The following is a 15,280-nucleotide window of genomic DNA, read 5'->3' as shown; positions in this document are numbered from 1 at the left end:
AAAGGTCACATGTGGAGGCCTCATTGCACTCCCCCCCCCCCCCCACGCGGTGTTTTGTCAAGACCATTTTTACCCATGTCATAAGTGCTTACAGTCGGTTAACTCATGATCATGATGTACGAATGAGCAAAGCACAAAATTAGTTGCTGGCCACAATAAAGTTTTGCAATTAATTATGTGAGAATGGCCTAATGTACAATTTTGAAGGCATGAGTACCGAAAAGAGAAGATGATATTATAGAATTAGAATAGAATACATAGTTCTTTATTTATTACATTGTACCTTTCAGGGGGATGCCTTGCAGGTGATACAAATTTGTTAGGACGCATGGGACTAACTACAAACACTAGAAGACAAGTGCCATTGGCACTACAAGCAATTCAATGTTGGTTAAGTGTCGTATCGTGTCGGGAGGTTGACCGTGTGGGTCTTTTAATTCCTAATTAAGAACTAGTAGGGGGGTGCCGATGCCCCAAGCTACATGCACAATGAGATAGCATGCAGCAGGCCGAGCGTCCTAGTTGAGGGTGTTTTGGACGCTGGCGATGAGGCGGCGCACTTCGTCGTCATCAATGCCAAGAGTGGTCTCGAGCACCTCCTCGGGGAGAGGCGGGTTGGAGGCGAAGAGGGCAACGGCGAGTTGGGAGGCACCAGGGTTTTGGCTATTGAGGGCGGCGATGGCAAGAGCAGGCTTGGATTTGTCTGGGTTGAACTGGAAGTGGACGAGGCCACGGGGAAATACAAAGAGATCGCCAGCATAGATGGTTTGGTAGAAGAACTGGTTGGCGGTTGGTTGGGTGGAGGTGGTGACGAAGCCCACGAGCAGTGTGCCTTGGGCGAGGAAGAGGACTTCGGTAGCACGGGGGTGCACGTGCGGCGGGTTTATTCCGCGGGGCTTGTAGTCGATGCGGGCAATGGAAAGGCCTTGCGTGTTGAGGGCGCCGAAGTTGGCGGCGCTGACGAGGTTGACAGCGGAGCCGAGGTTTCCGGTGAAGTTGGTGGCGTTGCGGAGCAGTTGGGAAGCGAAGTCGAAGGATTGCACGGCAGCGGCAGGCTTGCAGGGCAGGCCGTTGATGTTGAGGGTGAGCTGGAGCTGCTGCAGCTCGTCGGGGCTGAGGGCCACGCAGAAGTCTTGCAAAGGGTCCTCGTCAGCAGCGCGGACAGTTGGAGGCAGGGGTGCGGCCAACCCCAGCAGCAGTAGAGCTAGCTGCAGGCCAGCCACAAGCTGCTTGGGCGACATACTGTTAAGAGGAGTAGCTGCGGTGATGCAGAGGCGCGATCAGGGCTGGGCTGGGTGAGAATTGTAAGTGGCCGAGAGAGCTGGGCTAATATGATAAGGCCGGGAGAGCTGTATATAAGGCTAATGTAATGAGGCCGCACTTGATGAGCTCTTCTCCTTTTATGGGCGCGGACGCAGAGGGTGTGCAGGTGTGCCACGTCTGCTGCTCCTGGGACCGAGTCCTGGCTCGACGTCTATCACGTTACCTGCTTGTTCCTTGTGCGCCTCGACGTCGTCAACATTTGAGTTTTTAAACCACTTAAACCGCGTTTAGCTGGTTAGGGACGACCTTTCCTCCGGTTTTGAAATTATCATCCACCACGTGACACGACAGCACCCAAAAAGCGGTTCAAATGTCGCAACACGCTTCTAAATAGTCCCTAACTTCTAAATAGTCCCTAACTGAAGGATAGCTTGGCACTGTTTTGGCTATAAACTGTATGGGCTCCTTCTAGTCCCCAAGGTTTCCTTCTCTCCGACGACATGCGGGCCAAGTGGTGTCCGAGGCAACTAGTATAGTGAAGCGAGGCCTGGGCATGGTAGCTGCACCTTTTATTTTGAGAATGGGGGATTCAAATCCAAGCATCACTTTACTTGCACAACACCAGCGACAAGAGTGACAACGTCAACAAATTATCCCATGGCTTTCGTCCACTGATCAAGTTGACACATTTAGACGGGGCAAGCCTGGCAAGATAAGGGTCATCATTATTAGCAACGGGTCATCTCAATGATTGAGTAGTATCACTACCAAAAATGCTCGTGCTTGCTTACCTCATATCATAATAAATGTAAGCAACATTTATCGGGGCAAACTATGACGTGGTGACCTTGATGTCTCAACACTCTATTGGAAGCCAAACACCATCTCTTCTACTACATGAGCATCACTCAAAGGCATGCTGAAACTTGTCTGCTCCAAGGGTCTTAATTATAAAGGCATCCGTAGTTACGTACCTCAGGTCAGTGCCAAACCCTATCTCTAATAAAGTGGTAGGTGCTTCACCCATGGAGGGAACACTTGATTTTGTGCTAGTTGTATGCTACTAAGATTGGACTCAAGTTAGATGACAGCTTGTCTCCCAACCTACATACCCAACTCTTGATGTAGCATATGTAACCAAGCTGCATCATATTACGCCAATACAACATCCTTGTACTCTTGAAGTAGCATATGTAACCAAGCTGCATCATTTTACGCCAATACAACACCCTTGTACTCTTGAAATAGCATATGTAACCATGCTACATCACGTGATGCCAATACAACACCCTTGTACTCAGCCTACTATGTATTCAATAAAGGAATCATGCGTTCCACCTTGCTGCTCCATGTGATGGAATAATTATTACTCCAAAGTGAACTCGAAAATCTATTGTCCTTTCAATTAAAGCATAGACCCTAGGCTATGCATAAATCTACTCACCTATAATACTACATTGTGAACAAATATATATTGCCTCATAATGCATACAAAAATGAGTCAACCAATAGCCTATTAATAGCTGAGAATGATATTAGTGTAGTCTTCGACATCATGAAGACTAAGGTTCATACCTGTCTCCAAAGGCATATCAATTAATAACTTTGCAATCTTCACAAGGCTAAACCTACACAGTAATATCTCAATGTACTTTGTGTGACACAATTTGTTACCATATTGTGGTAGCATTAACCACATACACTACCAATTGAGTCCTCATTCCTAGAGGGCCTAAGTTGCAACTCAATGCTAGACTCACTCTCCAATCAATATAAGTCTTGTCGTGACAATATCAAGTAATGAGGGAGAGATGAAGCTCCCAAAATCTTCCTCTACTTGCGAGCACTCTCAATCACTTCATCGACGCGATCTCTTATCTTCAAATTTTGATATAAGGGAATAGAGATAGGCCTACAATCAATTAACAACATATTTGACGGTATTGGTGTATACCACCTTTCTAATAGCCTTATGCCCCCTACGTCCATGCATATGATTAATGCATAAAAACACCATATATATATATATATATATATATATATATATATATATATATATATATATATATATATATATATATATATATATATATATACACACACACACACCCAAACCTTCCATGACCAATTACTACTTTTTTTAATAGGATCCACTTCAAACTCACTACGCCAAAGAACCGAACCATCCACAGAGATGAAAACAATCACAACATCTATCTCATTTTTTAGCACATATACAAAAAGTGATGTGCACCACTAATCTAAAATTTAAGGGAATCAAATTTAAGGCACAGAGAGGGTAAAAGCTAGAGAGAGAGAGAGAGAGAGAGAGAGAGAGATCAAACAGACTCGATGTAGGATTTGTTGTGGATGCGATCTCATTCCTCACAAACTATTCTTAAAATCAAGATCCATGTTGGGCATAGCTCTTCTCTTTCCCATAACTACCTAAAGGTTATCTTAAAAAGGATGCACACCCTTTGCAACCTACATGCCAGTGCTCCAATGTTGGTAGTGGCTCCCAACCCCCTTGCAGTCATTGTTACTTGTTTTTTCATCTTGTCAAGCAACTCATCCAGCACGGTCTACAACACATATTTTTCAATAGACTCCCACATTCTATAACTTCGACCTACAACGTCTATGTTGGTTTGTAGCCTGACTTTAGCAACTTCACCAAATAAGCTATAATCCACAACTATGACTATCACAACATTGTAATGTACCCACAAAACGGAAAATATCATAAAAATGGATAAGAGCCTATAATTTGTGCATTGCCTCTAATGATTCAAAGATGTCTCTCTAGTGGATGACTGTAAGTAACATAGTTTGAAGAATTAATCAATAAGAAAACTTATTTTATTGATGGGATCAGTTTAGATAGGTTCTTACTCATGACCTACATGGTTGACACCAACATCACCATTGTAGCAAGGTACAAACTTCAACATGGGCAAGGGGGAACAGTCGTACTGAAGGTTGTTGAGATCTTCAACAACAATTATGGAGGGAACAAAAATTTAAGCGAAAAAAATGTTGTTCTAAGTGAAATGCAGTACTACATCAACTTTGGAGGCTTACCATGACCAAAGGGTGAAACATTTTCAAAGATAATCATTTTTCCCATAAATAGAGGTCTTTAAAATGTAAGCTCAAGAAAGGATTTTCCAAAAATATTTGTTCTATTACGAGATTGGAAGTTTTTTCAAAACCATGAAAGGAAACTTTTATGTCCTATTAGGTTACCAACCTAGTGTTAAAATAAAAAGATCCTGCAGCACTTGAAGAGAAGCATGAGACTGCCTCCAAAACTAGAGGAGAAGCATGCAACCAATTGATGGAGATAAAAATTATGAGGGAAGCACATATTCCCTATGATGCCCACTCTATGCCATATGTACAACTGGTCAATCATGTTTTGACTATATTGCTCAATTATTGAGCTAATGTAAGAAAAACAAGCAAAATGTGAGTGTCTCCTCACCCAATTACCAAAGGGTAGTGGAGCATGCTCATGCGCAAGTGGTGATTAGGGAGTGGGATTATTAAAAATTAGCTAAGGCAATAGAAATTAAAGGGGAGGACCATCATTTGGCTACGTCAATTATGATGGGGAATCTATGTCAAACAATAATGCTTTGTAATTTGGTTATTGTAGGTCCAAGATAATATTTTTGCTTGTATCAATGTATGCAAACTATGTTGATTTATATGACAAATTTGGTTTTACTTTGGTCACTATGGATATATCTTGGCATTATGCACTTTTAATGAGATTTGACACAGCCAGTGGACATGGTCATTGGACATGCCAAGTGATAAGTCCTTCCCTTACTGATTTAGTAGTGCACTTTTAATTTAACTTTCATGGTACTTTGGTGAGGAAGATCAAAACATCGATCACTTGTGATAAGGAAATGACAAATATCAACAACAAAACAATAAAATGAACAACATGAAGTGAACAATGAAGAACAACCATGAACTAACAATGGATCACAATAACAACATGGAAATACACAACAACAACAAGTTGTAGATGTGTGTTTTTACAAGATTCCTCCAATTCAACAAGAAAATTAGTATTGTACATTTGTGTATAAAACACTTAATTTGTGACCACCCTTTTTACGTATAGGGGAGATTGTGAGTCCCTCCTCTTGCTTATGTTTGAGGAGAGGCTTGTGATTGTGTGTTTACACCCTTTGTAATAGGGGATACTTGTGTTTGCCTCACCCTCTATGTGTTTGGAGAGGATTGTGTGAAATAACACCCAAAAGAGGGAATTGTTGGGATCATGGATGTGGGCTTGGTTGCATTTTGTATGAAGTCCCTCGCCATGTCATGTGCTTATGTGTTAGCTAATTATGTATAACTTACTTGATATGTGGCATGTGGAATGTTATGTGAAAATGTAAGTCAACCCTAAGAGTTGGAGTGGTAAGAATGTGCCATTTTTGTGTGTTGTGCATGTGTGCCAACTATTGTACTTTCTCTATCTCTACAAAAGAGCATGCTTTGCACACAAACTATAATGCAATAATATGCTATCCCTTTTGCAACAATTCTTTTGATTTACTTTGTGCTTCTAGTTAAGATCTATAGTTGCATGTATTACTCATGAATGTCATTTATTATCCACCCTAATCCCTATCAACATGTATTTAACATAATTGTCTTGATTCCACAAATACCACTAGAGCATATGGAGATCTGGAACCAATGATAATCTAGCACTTGAATGCGTTAGCATCAAAGCACCAAAGGAATGCATACAAAAAGTAAACACATATACATAGAAACCAATACGAGGAGGAAAGATAATAGGGGCCTTTTTTGTTTTCTCTTTATCTCTAGTTGTCTCATCCTATACAATTTTCCAGGTAGCAATATAGCGATTGCTTGAGAGAAACAAGGACATGTCGCAAGACTAAGCCTAGGACTTGCATGTGTGCATGCACATGTACAGGTGTTGGTGCGCGCGCACATGCACACACGCGCACACACACACAAAGAACTAAGAATTGTGTAATATAAATGCCCATTTCTCCTTGAAAGTTGGTGTGAATCAAAAGACACTTGATTGTTTGATTGTTAGAATCAATATCTTTTACCTTGTCTCTAGGTCTATACTGCACGCCCTTCTAGCTTTTGCCCCTCACAATTCTCTGTTATATAAAACTACTTTGTCTTAATTGTTTTAGTGTGCATATGGTGTCTATTCAAAAAACAAAGTAGTGGTGTACATCTTACCTCATGTCATAGAATTTCCTCAAGGCTTCATAACATCTCTCCCTAAAACCTTTCTATGAACCCCGATGACGATGCAACAGAATTGGAAATTAGAGTTAGTTGTTGTGTGAAGGAGAGAACTTTGCATTTTATAATAATAAATCAAAGATGCAAAGACATGGCTTTTGTGCATCGGGATTCTTGTGTATCTTTCCTTACTTTTTAAGATTACATTATCACATTATGTGTGCAATTTCAATTTTTTGTGTACCTTTGACTTTATTTTTAGCTTGCTTTATGACACTATTACTCCCGTTATAGGCATCATTTCCTTGTGCTAGTAAGATTGGACTCGAGTTAAATGATAGCTAGTCTCTCGACCTGCATACCCAAATCTTGAGGTAGCATATGTAACCAAACCACATCATGTGATGCCAATACAACACCCTTTTACGCATCCTAGTATTTATTCAATATCGCAATTATGCGTTGCACCTTGCTACTCCATGTGATGGAATTTAGCAACGGGCAGTGAACGACCTTCAGTGATGCTATTTTTAGCATACAATGCTTCATTTTTTTGATACACATATCATTTGTATATGCACTTTTGATGTATTTATAGGCTCTACATGAGTTTCAAATTGTATGTTTGACTCTATCATGATGCCTAAGAGCTCTACAGATGCACACAATTTTATGAATCTCATGGGTGGCCGAACATTTTGTTTATGCCCTTGGTATAAAAGTGAAAGTCAGGGTCATTTTTCACTTATTCTTTTGCGAGTAATTAAGCTTTCATGGAATCTTGTGAGGAAGGTGGAGATGGTGATTCATGTAGTGGAGCTTCCTCTTGTGCTTCCACTCTTTCGATGGCTGAAATTGAAAGTTGAGTACTCTTCTGCTTCTAGCTCGCGGGGACGGTGTGATTTGCCTTAATGGTGTGTGGTTAAGTGTTAATTAGTCTCTAATTATTTCTTCCCACTCTCATTTCTCTTCTCCTTTGATTGATTGGTGAGCTCTTTGAGCTTTTGATCTATGTGTGAGTGATTAATGAGTGTGTGCACCATTGTCCTCTTGATTTGTGAGATTAGAGAGTAGGCATTAAGTAGCACACTATTTGCATTGCATTTCCTTCTTCTTCTCTCTCACAATTTGGATCCGCTTCTTGAATTTCTTTTGACTCCATGCTTCCATGCACTAGTCGGGCTTTGGTCCTCCAGATTGACATAATATCGGTGGATTGAGCTATGCTACAACCCGCCAACATTGGCGCCGTTGTCAGGGATCGGTTGCTTAAGCTAGCGGAGTCATTAGTGTGTAGAACTCTCATTAACCATCAATCAAAGTAGTTTAGGTTTTCAATTAGGTATTGGTGATGGTGAATGGCTGATTTGTGAGGAGATTTTGGCTAAGAAATTGTATGTATTTTTCATGTTTTCCCCTCTTTTTCACTAGTTTTGACACTAATTTGTGACTAATTTACTAACAATTTTTATGCTAAACATGTGTGTTTACTTAATTAGAGGCTTGGAAATCGCTCTATTGAAAAAAAAAATTGCAAAATTTCATGTAGATTTGAGTGATTTTTAGTGTGTAATTAAGGGATTTTTTACTAATTATTCTCTATATTACTCACTAATTGTATCACTTAAGGCATGTGTGTTTAATGCTACACATTGATAAATCTTTAATTCGATGTGCACTCATTATTCTTATGCATTTTATTTTGTTGAAATGGAAGCTACACATAAGATTTTGTGTTGGTGTCTGTGGTCATGGTCAAAGCGGTTTTAGAAGTACACACACACACACACACACACACACACACACACACACACACTGGTGGAGTCGTCACTTGGAGTGATAATCTGATGCAATTCTTGACGTAAATGTGAGTGTACTAACCCATTCAATTTTTTATTTAGGTGCAACTTTGAATCGAAATTAGACACAACAAAATTGGTTCAATTTTGTGTGTATTGGGTATGCGTCTATGTGTAGGCAAAGTGCACAAATTTGAGTGCAATTATGTGACAATGTTGATGCCAATTGATTGATTTGAAGTTATCAGAGGTTTATGGTCATCAAATTGATTATGGTGAATGGTTTTAAGCTTGCAAATTGCATCATTATGCTGTCAAAATTGCGATAAATATATGTGTGTGTAAGCTTGTAAGTGTGTTAATTGTGCATGTTTATACACTGTCAAATTGCTTTGAATGATTGAATAGATGTGCAAATGAGATGGTGAAAATTATGGTTTGAGTACGATTGCTAGATCAAAGTGGCAAAAAGTTTAATTAGACCACTAATTAGACGAACTTTCAGGTCAATTTTGAGTTAAAACAGTAAAAAACGATCCAAAACGGTTCAAATTTGAGTGGCATATTGATAATTGATTGATTGGATGATATAATTACATTTCACAGTGTTGCAAGTTGAGTTGAATTGGATGCATAATTTTCAAAAAAAAAGTGGTACTATTTTGGCTATTTTTTGTAAATGTTTAACTTTTTTTGGGAAATTTATTTCTTAAATTTCTCTTTCCTTAGCAAAAAAATTTGAAAATAGAAAAACCTGATGTGAAATGCCAATCTAGAACATGTTTTGTGACTCTATGACCTTTTTTTAATTTTTGGCTATTTTTTAAACATTTTTAGCATATTTTTACAAACTCGGGAATTTTTTTAAAACTTTTATATTAAAGAAAACGCCCACACAAACACACACACACACACAACATTCTACCACTCCCTCTCTCTTTTTTTCCATTTTTTGAAAAGAAAACGTGCGCGCGCACACACACACACACACACACACCCCCAAAAGGCTTTTGTATTATAGTTTCTCCCATAAATAGAGACTTGGTACAATACAACCTTTGTGTTCTTTGAAACCTTGATGGTGTAATGAAGATAGAGAGCTTCATGCACCACAATTATGCCCGTAACTTAGCTAAATGAAAGCACTAACTTGTCCTCGGCCTCAATCCCAAGACCTCAAACACCTTCGAAGGTGGAGAGAGCTAGCAGGGAATGAGGATAGGGAAGAGGAAGAAGAAGCATTACTACAAGATAGAAATAGTTCCTCACTTATCATCACTCTTACTGCTTAGGATAGCATAATAGTTTCAGGACAAGGGTCCTGTAACCTAAGAACTAGAATGGTCATGGACTACGACCAAGGGTCGGGCTAGACAGTGTGGACAGGGGATCCGTCTAGGGAAAGGGGCTAGGAGCCCGCCTATATAAAGGGAGGTTGGGAGGAGGATCTTGAGTCTAGTTTCCCCTAGTTCTTACACTGGTATCAGAGCAAGGTTTCTAATTTTGGGAAGGCACAGCCGTGGTGTTGGAGAGCCACACAACTTCTTGCATGCTTTTTGCATGTCGGGGTCATCTCATCTCCTGTGAAGCGGACGACGAAGGCGTGACTGCGTGGGCAATCGCCCTTGGCAAGGAGAGCTGCTGAGTGAAGGTGCTGCGTATCAATCGCGGGCCGGCTCATCTCCTGTGAAGCGAACGACGAAGGCGTGACTACGTGGGCAATCGCCCTTGGCAAGGAGAGCTGCCGAGTGAAGGTGCTGCGTATCAATCGCGGGCCGGCTCAACACGAGCGCCCCGGGATTCTGAGCAAGGTTCGACACAAGGGCGGCGCCCAATTCGCCTCGCATCGCTCCCCCTCACCTTTCCTTGCTTCTCGCGCTGTCTACGGGCCGCCATCGCCTGTGTTGAGTTGTTTTTGCACACCCCATGGGCGCCCAACCCATTTGGGGTTAGAGGCCAAAAGCTTTTCACCAACCAATGGATGGTACCCACAGCGGGTACGCCCCCCCTCTTGTGAAGCTCGGGCAAGGCTCGGCATACCGACATGGGTCCAAAAATTTTGTCGGCAAGGCCTTTATTTTTGGCAGAGTTTTTGAAATTGCAGAATTTACAATCATCTACAGTGCATTTGGACGCTTGTTCTTCTGTTATTTTTCGACACTCCACGGGTCCTGAAGACCAAAAATTCTGGACCAAAATTTGGCAACCAACATTTGCAAGATCCTTCATCAAGTCCGCATACGGTGACTTGCAACTTGCGGGACTGCATCCAATGCAATGTCAGGACAAGGGTACTGTAACCTAAGAACTAGGATGGTCATGGACTACGGCCAAGGGTCGGGCTAGACAATGTGGATAGGGGATCCGTCTAGGGCAAGGGGCTAGGAGCCCGCCTATATAATGGGAGGTTGGGAGGAGGATCTTCATCCCCTAGTTCTTACACTAATGTCCTAACTATTCCAACCAAATCAACGGTTAAGACACCGGAACTAGCCAAGTTATTTGTGGACAATCTATACAAATTGTATGGGTTGCCAAGTAACATTGTTAGTGACCGTGATCCCAAGTTTAACAACCACTTTTGGAGAGCTGTATTTAAAGGATTGGGTATACAATTAAACCTTAGTACATCTGATCATCCAAAAACGGATGGTCAAAAGGAACGGGTTAACCAGATACTAGAGGATATGCTAAGAGCATACGTCAGCAAAAAACAGTCAGACTGGGAAGAATACTTACCTATCCTCGAGTTTGCCTACAACAGTTCTAAGCATGTCACAACAGGTTTTATTCCTTTCATGCTCATGTACGGGTTTCAACCTAGGTCACCAATTACGGTGGGGTTGGCAACCAAAAAACTCCAACAGGTTAAGGATTTTCTCCAAGACCACATGGACATGCTGAAACTTGCTCGTAAGAATGTCCGTCAAGCACAGGATCGGTATAAGAAATATACTGATGAGAAACGTCGGCAAGTTACCTTCGAAGAAGGGGAGGAAGTATTTTTACGTGTGCCGGAACATTCAAAAAGTCTGAAAACTGGACCGACACCTAAATCATCTCCCCGATATTGTGGGCCTTTCAAAATACTCAAGCGAGTCGATGATCGTGCCTACAAACTATTACTACCGTCACATTCTCGCATTCATCTGGTGTTTCATGTAAGCCGTCTACAAAAGCGGTTACATGGAGACGACAACGTCATTGACCAACAGGTTTTGGTTGATTACATTGAGCCTCCTACCTTACCGCATGAACCTGAACGTGTTATGGTTTATCATGAGTTGCGTACACGACATCACGTACGACAACAAGCCTTAATCAAGTGGAAAGACCGACCTGAAGAAGGTGCCACTTCGGAAAACATTAGTGTTCTTAAGAAGAAGTTTCCCACTTTTGTTTTCGAGGACGAAAACTCTTCTTAAGGGGGGAGTAATGTCAGAACGAGGGTCCTGTAACCTAAGAACTAGGATGGTCATGGACTACGGCCAAGGGTCGGGTACCAATGTAAGACCTAGGAGACTGAGATGTCGGATCCTCCTCCCTACCGCCCTATATATAGGCCTAGCTCCTAGCTCTTGCCCTAAGCGGATCCCCAGTCCACACTGGTCCAGTCCAGGCCCTTGGCCTAGGTCCCTAACCCCCTAGGTTGGGCTTTTCCCCGTCGGACCCTTGTCCTGACATTACCCCCCCCTTAAGGAAGAGTTTTCGTCCTCGAAAACTAGAGTGAAAAGGATAAGTTTTCACAAAAGTCGTAAAGCAATAGACTTGACTGTAGACTAGTCAAATCATCTTAAAACCGTACCATAAGACTCATCATATCAAGAGTTGTAATGTGCATATGCTATTTAGCATATCCTAAGTGTGCTCTTAGCACCTCTGAATGGTGTAACCACCTATAGTTTATGCTCGTAGCACAACACTTAGGTTCTTTACATGGCACTACTCATATACTTTATGGATTGCTTCTAGCTTATCGCATTAACACTCTTTAGCTGATCCATTCATTGGCTATGCCTTGTAGCATGTCTATGCTCCTGGTATTTCTATGCTCGTAGCAAGTTTATGCTCTTAGCATGTCTATTGTCCTTTCTTAAGTAGCAGAATATAAACCTTTGTTTATAACATGCTCAAAACTTAAGTTACAGGAATGATTGATAATTTACTCCCTCCATTCGAAAGAGAGGTTTCATCCTTAAAACAACTAGAGATGTAGTCTCATGCCGCCTCAAACAAAAGAGTGTTAAACACTAGGTCCCATAGCCCCTAGTGTGCATGCAATAACAAACTTTTATCCTAGCCTGTAGAATACAAGAATGCATGAATCAACATAGATTGATAGCATTCATTTACTAAGATAACACATTAGATCATAACAGAAAACACATGTTCCGGGTCTAAAGTGTGTAACTAAAATGCGCTTGTGCATCCATAGAAACTTGTTGTTAAGCAACTATCCATTAAAGTTGCATCTGGTAGTCATAACTTGCTACCGTAAACAAGCCCTACCATCTTGTAGTCATAACTTGCTACTGTAAGCAAGCCCTACCTAGTACCAACAATTTCTGGCCACTGAAACTGTTCCCAGTACTTGTGCTAGAATGGTCTTGGGGAATGGAATTGGCCAGCACCTTGGGTTTTTGTTGCGACACATAATTAAGGAATGGTGCCAGTGTCAGTCCTTGAGAACTCATATTCTCCTCATGTGGAATATGTCTCACATAGGGATGTTAGAAATGTAACATCCGTCAAGTACGAAATGTACTTGTGTGTGGAGGAAACGTAAAACACTCAGCGACATGAGTGAGAGGGACCCTCATTAAACCTACTCCACACCGTGACTAAACTGAACTCCGTGAGTTCCTAGACCATGTTGAACGTCCACGTAACGTAAAACCTGTGCCAAAAGAACGATCTCTACCGTTGTAGTCCTGTGTTTGTCTTAAACATGTTGACCCAAAAGACAGGTAATGTCTGTGGCGCAACCTCTTGTCCATCGTATGAAAAGCTGATATGTGGAAAGGAAAGGTAGGTACTACGTACACAAACCTCTAATCCTGACCAAAAAACATGACCGTGTCATGTGCATCAGAAAATCAAAAACTAACATATAGTTCACATATAAAGCATAGCGTAAAAGAAACGCTTACCATGAAGAGGAAAAGTACCTCATACTTACCTTGACGAAATATGCCATAGAAGTAAAGGGTGTTACCTGAACCAATGCCTAAACTTGTGAACTAAGCACTAAACAAACATTGCTTAGAAACATAGACAACAAATAGATTTAAAGGGTCGAAAAGCCAGGTGGCCCGAGATCCTTCAGGAATATGACGCCAAAATAAAGGTATCGCAAAGGCCGATACACAATGTAGTGGCAGACGCTTTAAGTCGAATGCCATAATCAATTTGCTCTTGTTCACGAAACTTCATAGTGAATTTTTAGATTCTCTCAAGGGCAAATATGAGCAAGATGAAACATATTCCAAAGTGTGGAGCCATGTTCAAAAGAGGGATCCTTCTCACTCTAATGCAGGTAGTGTACAGATAACCTCCACACCTAGTTCTCCTTTATCAAGTGATGAACTACAACGATGGAAGCATTTTACCATCGACAATGGGTACCTGCTCCACAAGGGGAGAGTTGGTGTACCGAGGGGACACAGACATCCAGCGCCAAATTCTTTATGAATGTCATGATAGTCCAAGTGCAAGGCACATGGGAATTAGAAAAACTTATTCTCTCGTACGACGATAGTTTTACTGGCCAGGTTTACATGGTTTTGTTCAAGCTTATGTCTTGCATTGCCAAAAATGTCAAGTGAACAAGGCAAAGCGCCTGAAAGCAGGAGGACTCTTACATCCTCTGGAAATTCCCAATGGAAAATGGGAAAGTATCTCTATGGATTTCATTGTAGGTTTACCAACCACTATACAAGGTCATGACTCAGTATGGGTGGTCATAGACAGGTTGCCTAAACTATGCAAGTTTATTCCGACCAAATCAACGATTAAGACACCGGAACTAGCCAAGTTATTGTGGACAATCTCTACAAATTGTATGGATTGCCAAGTAGCATTGTTAGTGACCATGATCCCAAGTTTAACAACCACTTCTGGAGAGCTGTATTTAAACGATATGGTGAAACGGATGGTGAAACGGAACGGGTTAACCAGGTGCTAGAGGATATGCTAAGAGCATACGTTGTGAGCGGGATGAAAACACACACAGCGCCTCTATAACGACCCGACACACACTCTTGGGAAGATACACACACACACTATGGGGCACCACTCGGCTTAGACAACACACCTGGCCGAGACAGGGAACACACCTCTGGAGTGAGAGGAGAGAGACTATCCACTTGCCCACTCCACACAGACACACACACACACACACACCCAAAAAACTCAGCTCAAAAGAGGATAATTTCTTATGTTTAGATACAATTGAGCTTTGGCCAACACCAATGGGGCAAATAGCTCACACAATATGGGTAAAATAAGCCAGATACAATCACAAACTAGAGCAGAAACTTCGCTCATAGGAGAAACTTACACAAAAAAAAATCAGGAAAAGAGTGATGAATTTGGAAAAATGGACAGCACCATCGCGTCCGGAACGGCCCAAAACCCTAGTCTACAATGTCAAAGTGCTCAAATCCGACCTCGGATGAGCAGTTTACGGCCAAAATAAGCTCCAAAATGAGCAAAAACACACCTGCGGCTATTCCTCCTCTCTTCTCCACGTTTTTTCTGGTCTTCTCTCTGTTTTTTCAGTTCCCACACTTAGCTTTTTTAGTTGGGCACCCTTGGCCTTTTAGATGACCTCAAACGGACCCCGAACAGGCCAAAAACTGACCTCGCAGTGCATAGTTGTCACCCAGCTGCATCCATGCGCACACCTGACACTCATTTCTTTTCAATAATGTGTCTCGAAACCACGTGAGGTGGCC

The 15,280-nt window shown here is 41.6% G+C and overlaps 1 protein-coding gene across 1 annotated transcript; it reads left to right on the top strand.

The window, feature by feature from the left end:
• Positions 1–223: 223 nt before the first annotated feature.
• Positions 224–1,379, top strand: LOC147443981 (uncharacterized). Its single transcript, XM_086527759.1, has one exon. It carries the CDS (start codon positions 483–485, stop codon positions 1,200–1,202), a length of 720 nt encoding a protein of 239 aa, XP_086383885.1. The 5' UTR covers positions 224–482; the 3' UTR covers positions 1,203–1,379.
• Positions 1,380–15,280: the final 13,901 nt, after the last annotated feature.

Source organism: Adiantum capillus-veneris, chromosome 13 (assembly GCF_014529385.1).
Source record: "Adiantum capillus-veneris isolate H3 chromosome 13, ASM1452938v2, whole genome shotgun sequence".
Lineage (NCBI taxonomy): Eukaryota > Viridiplantae > Streptophyta > Polypodiopsida > Polypodiales > Pteridaceae > Adiantum > Adiantum capillus-veneris.
The sequence above is the reverse complement of the archived record's forward strand: the minus strand, read 5'-3'. Positions and strand labels throughout refer to the sequence as shown.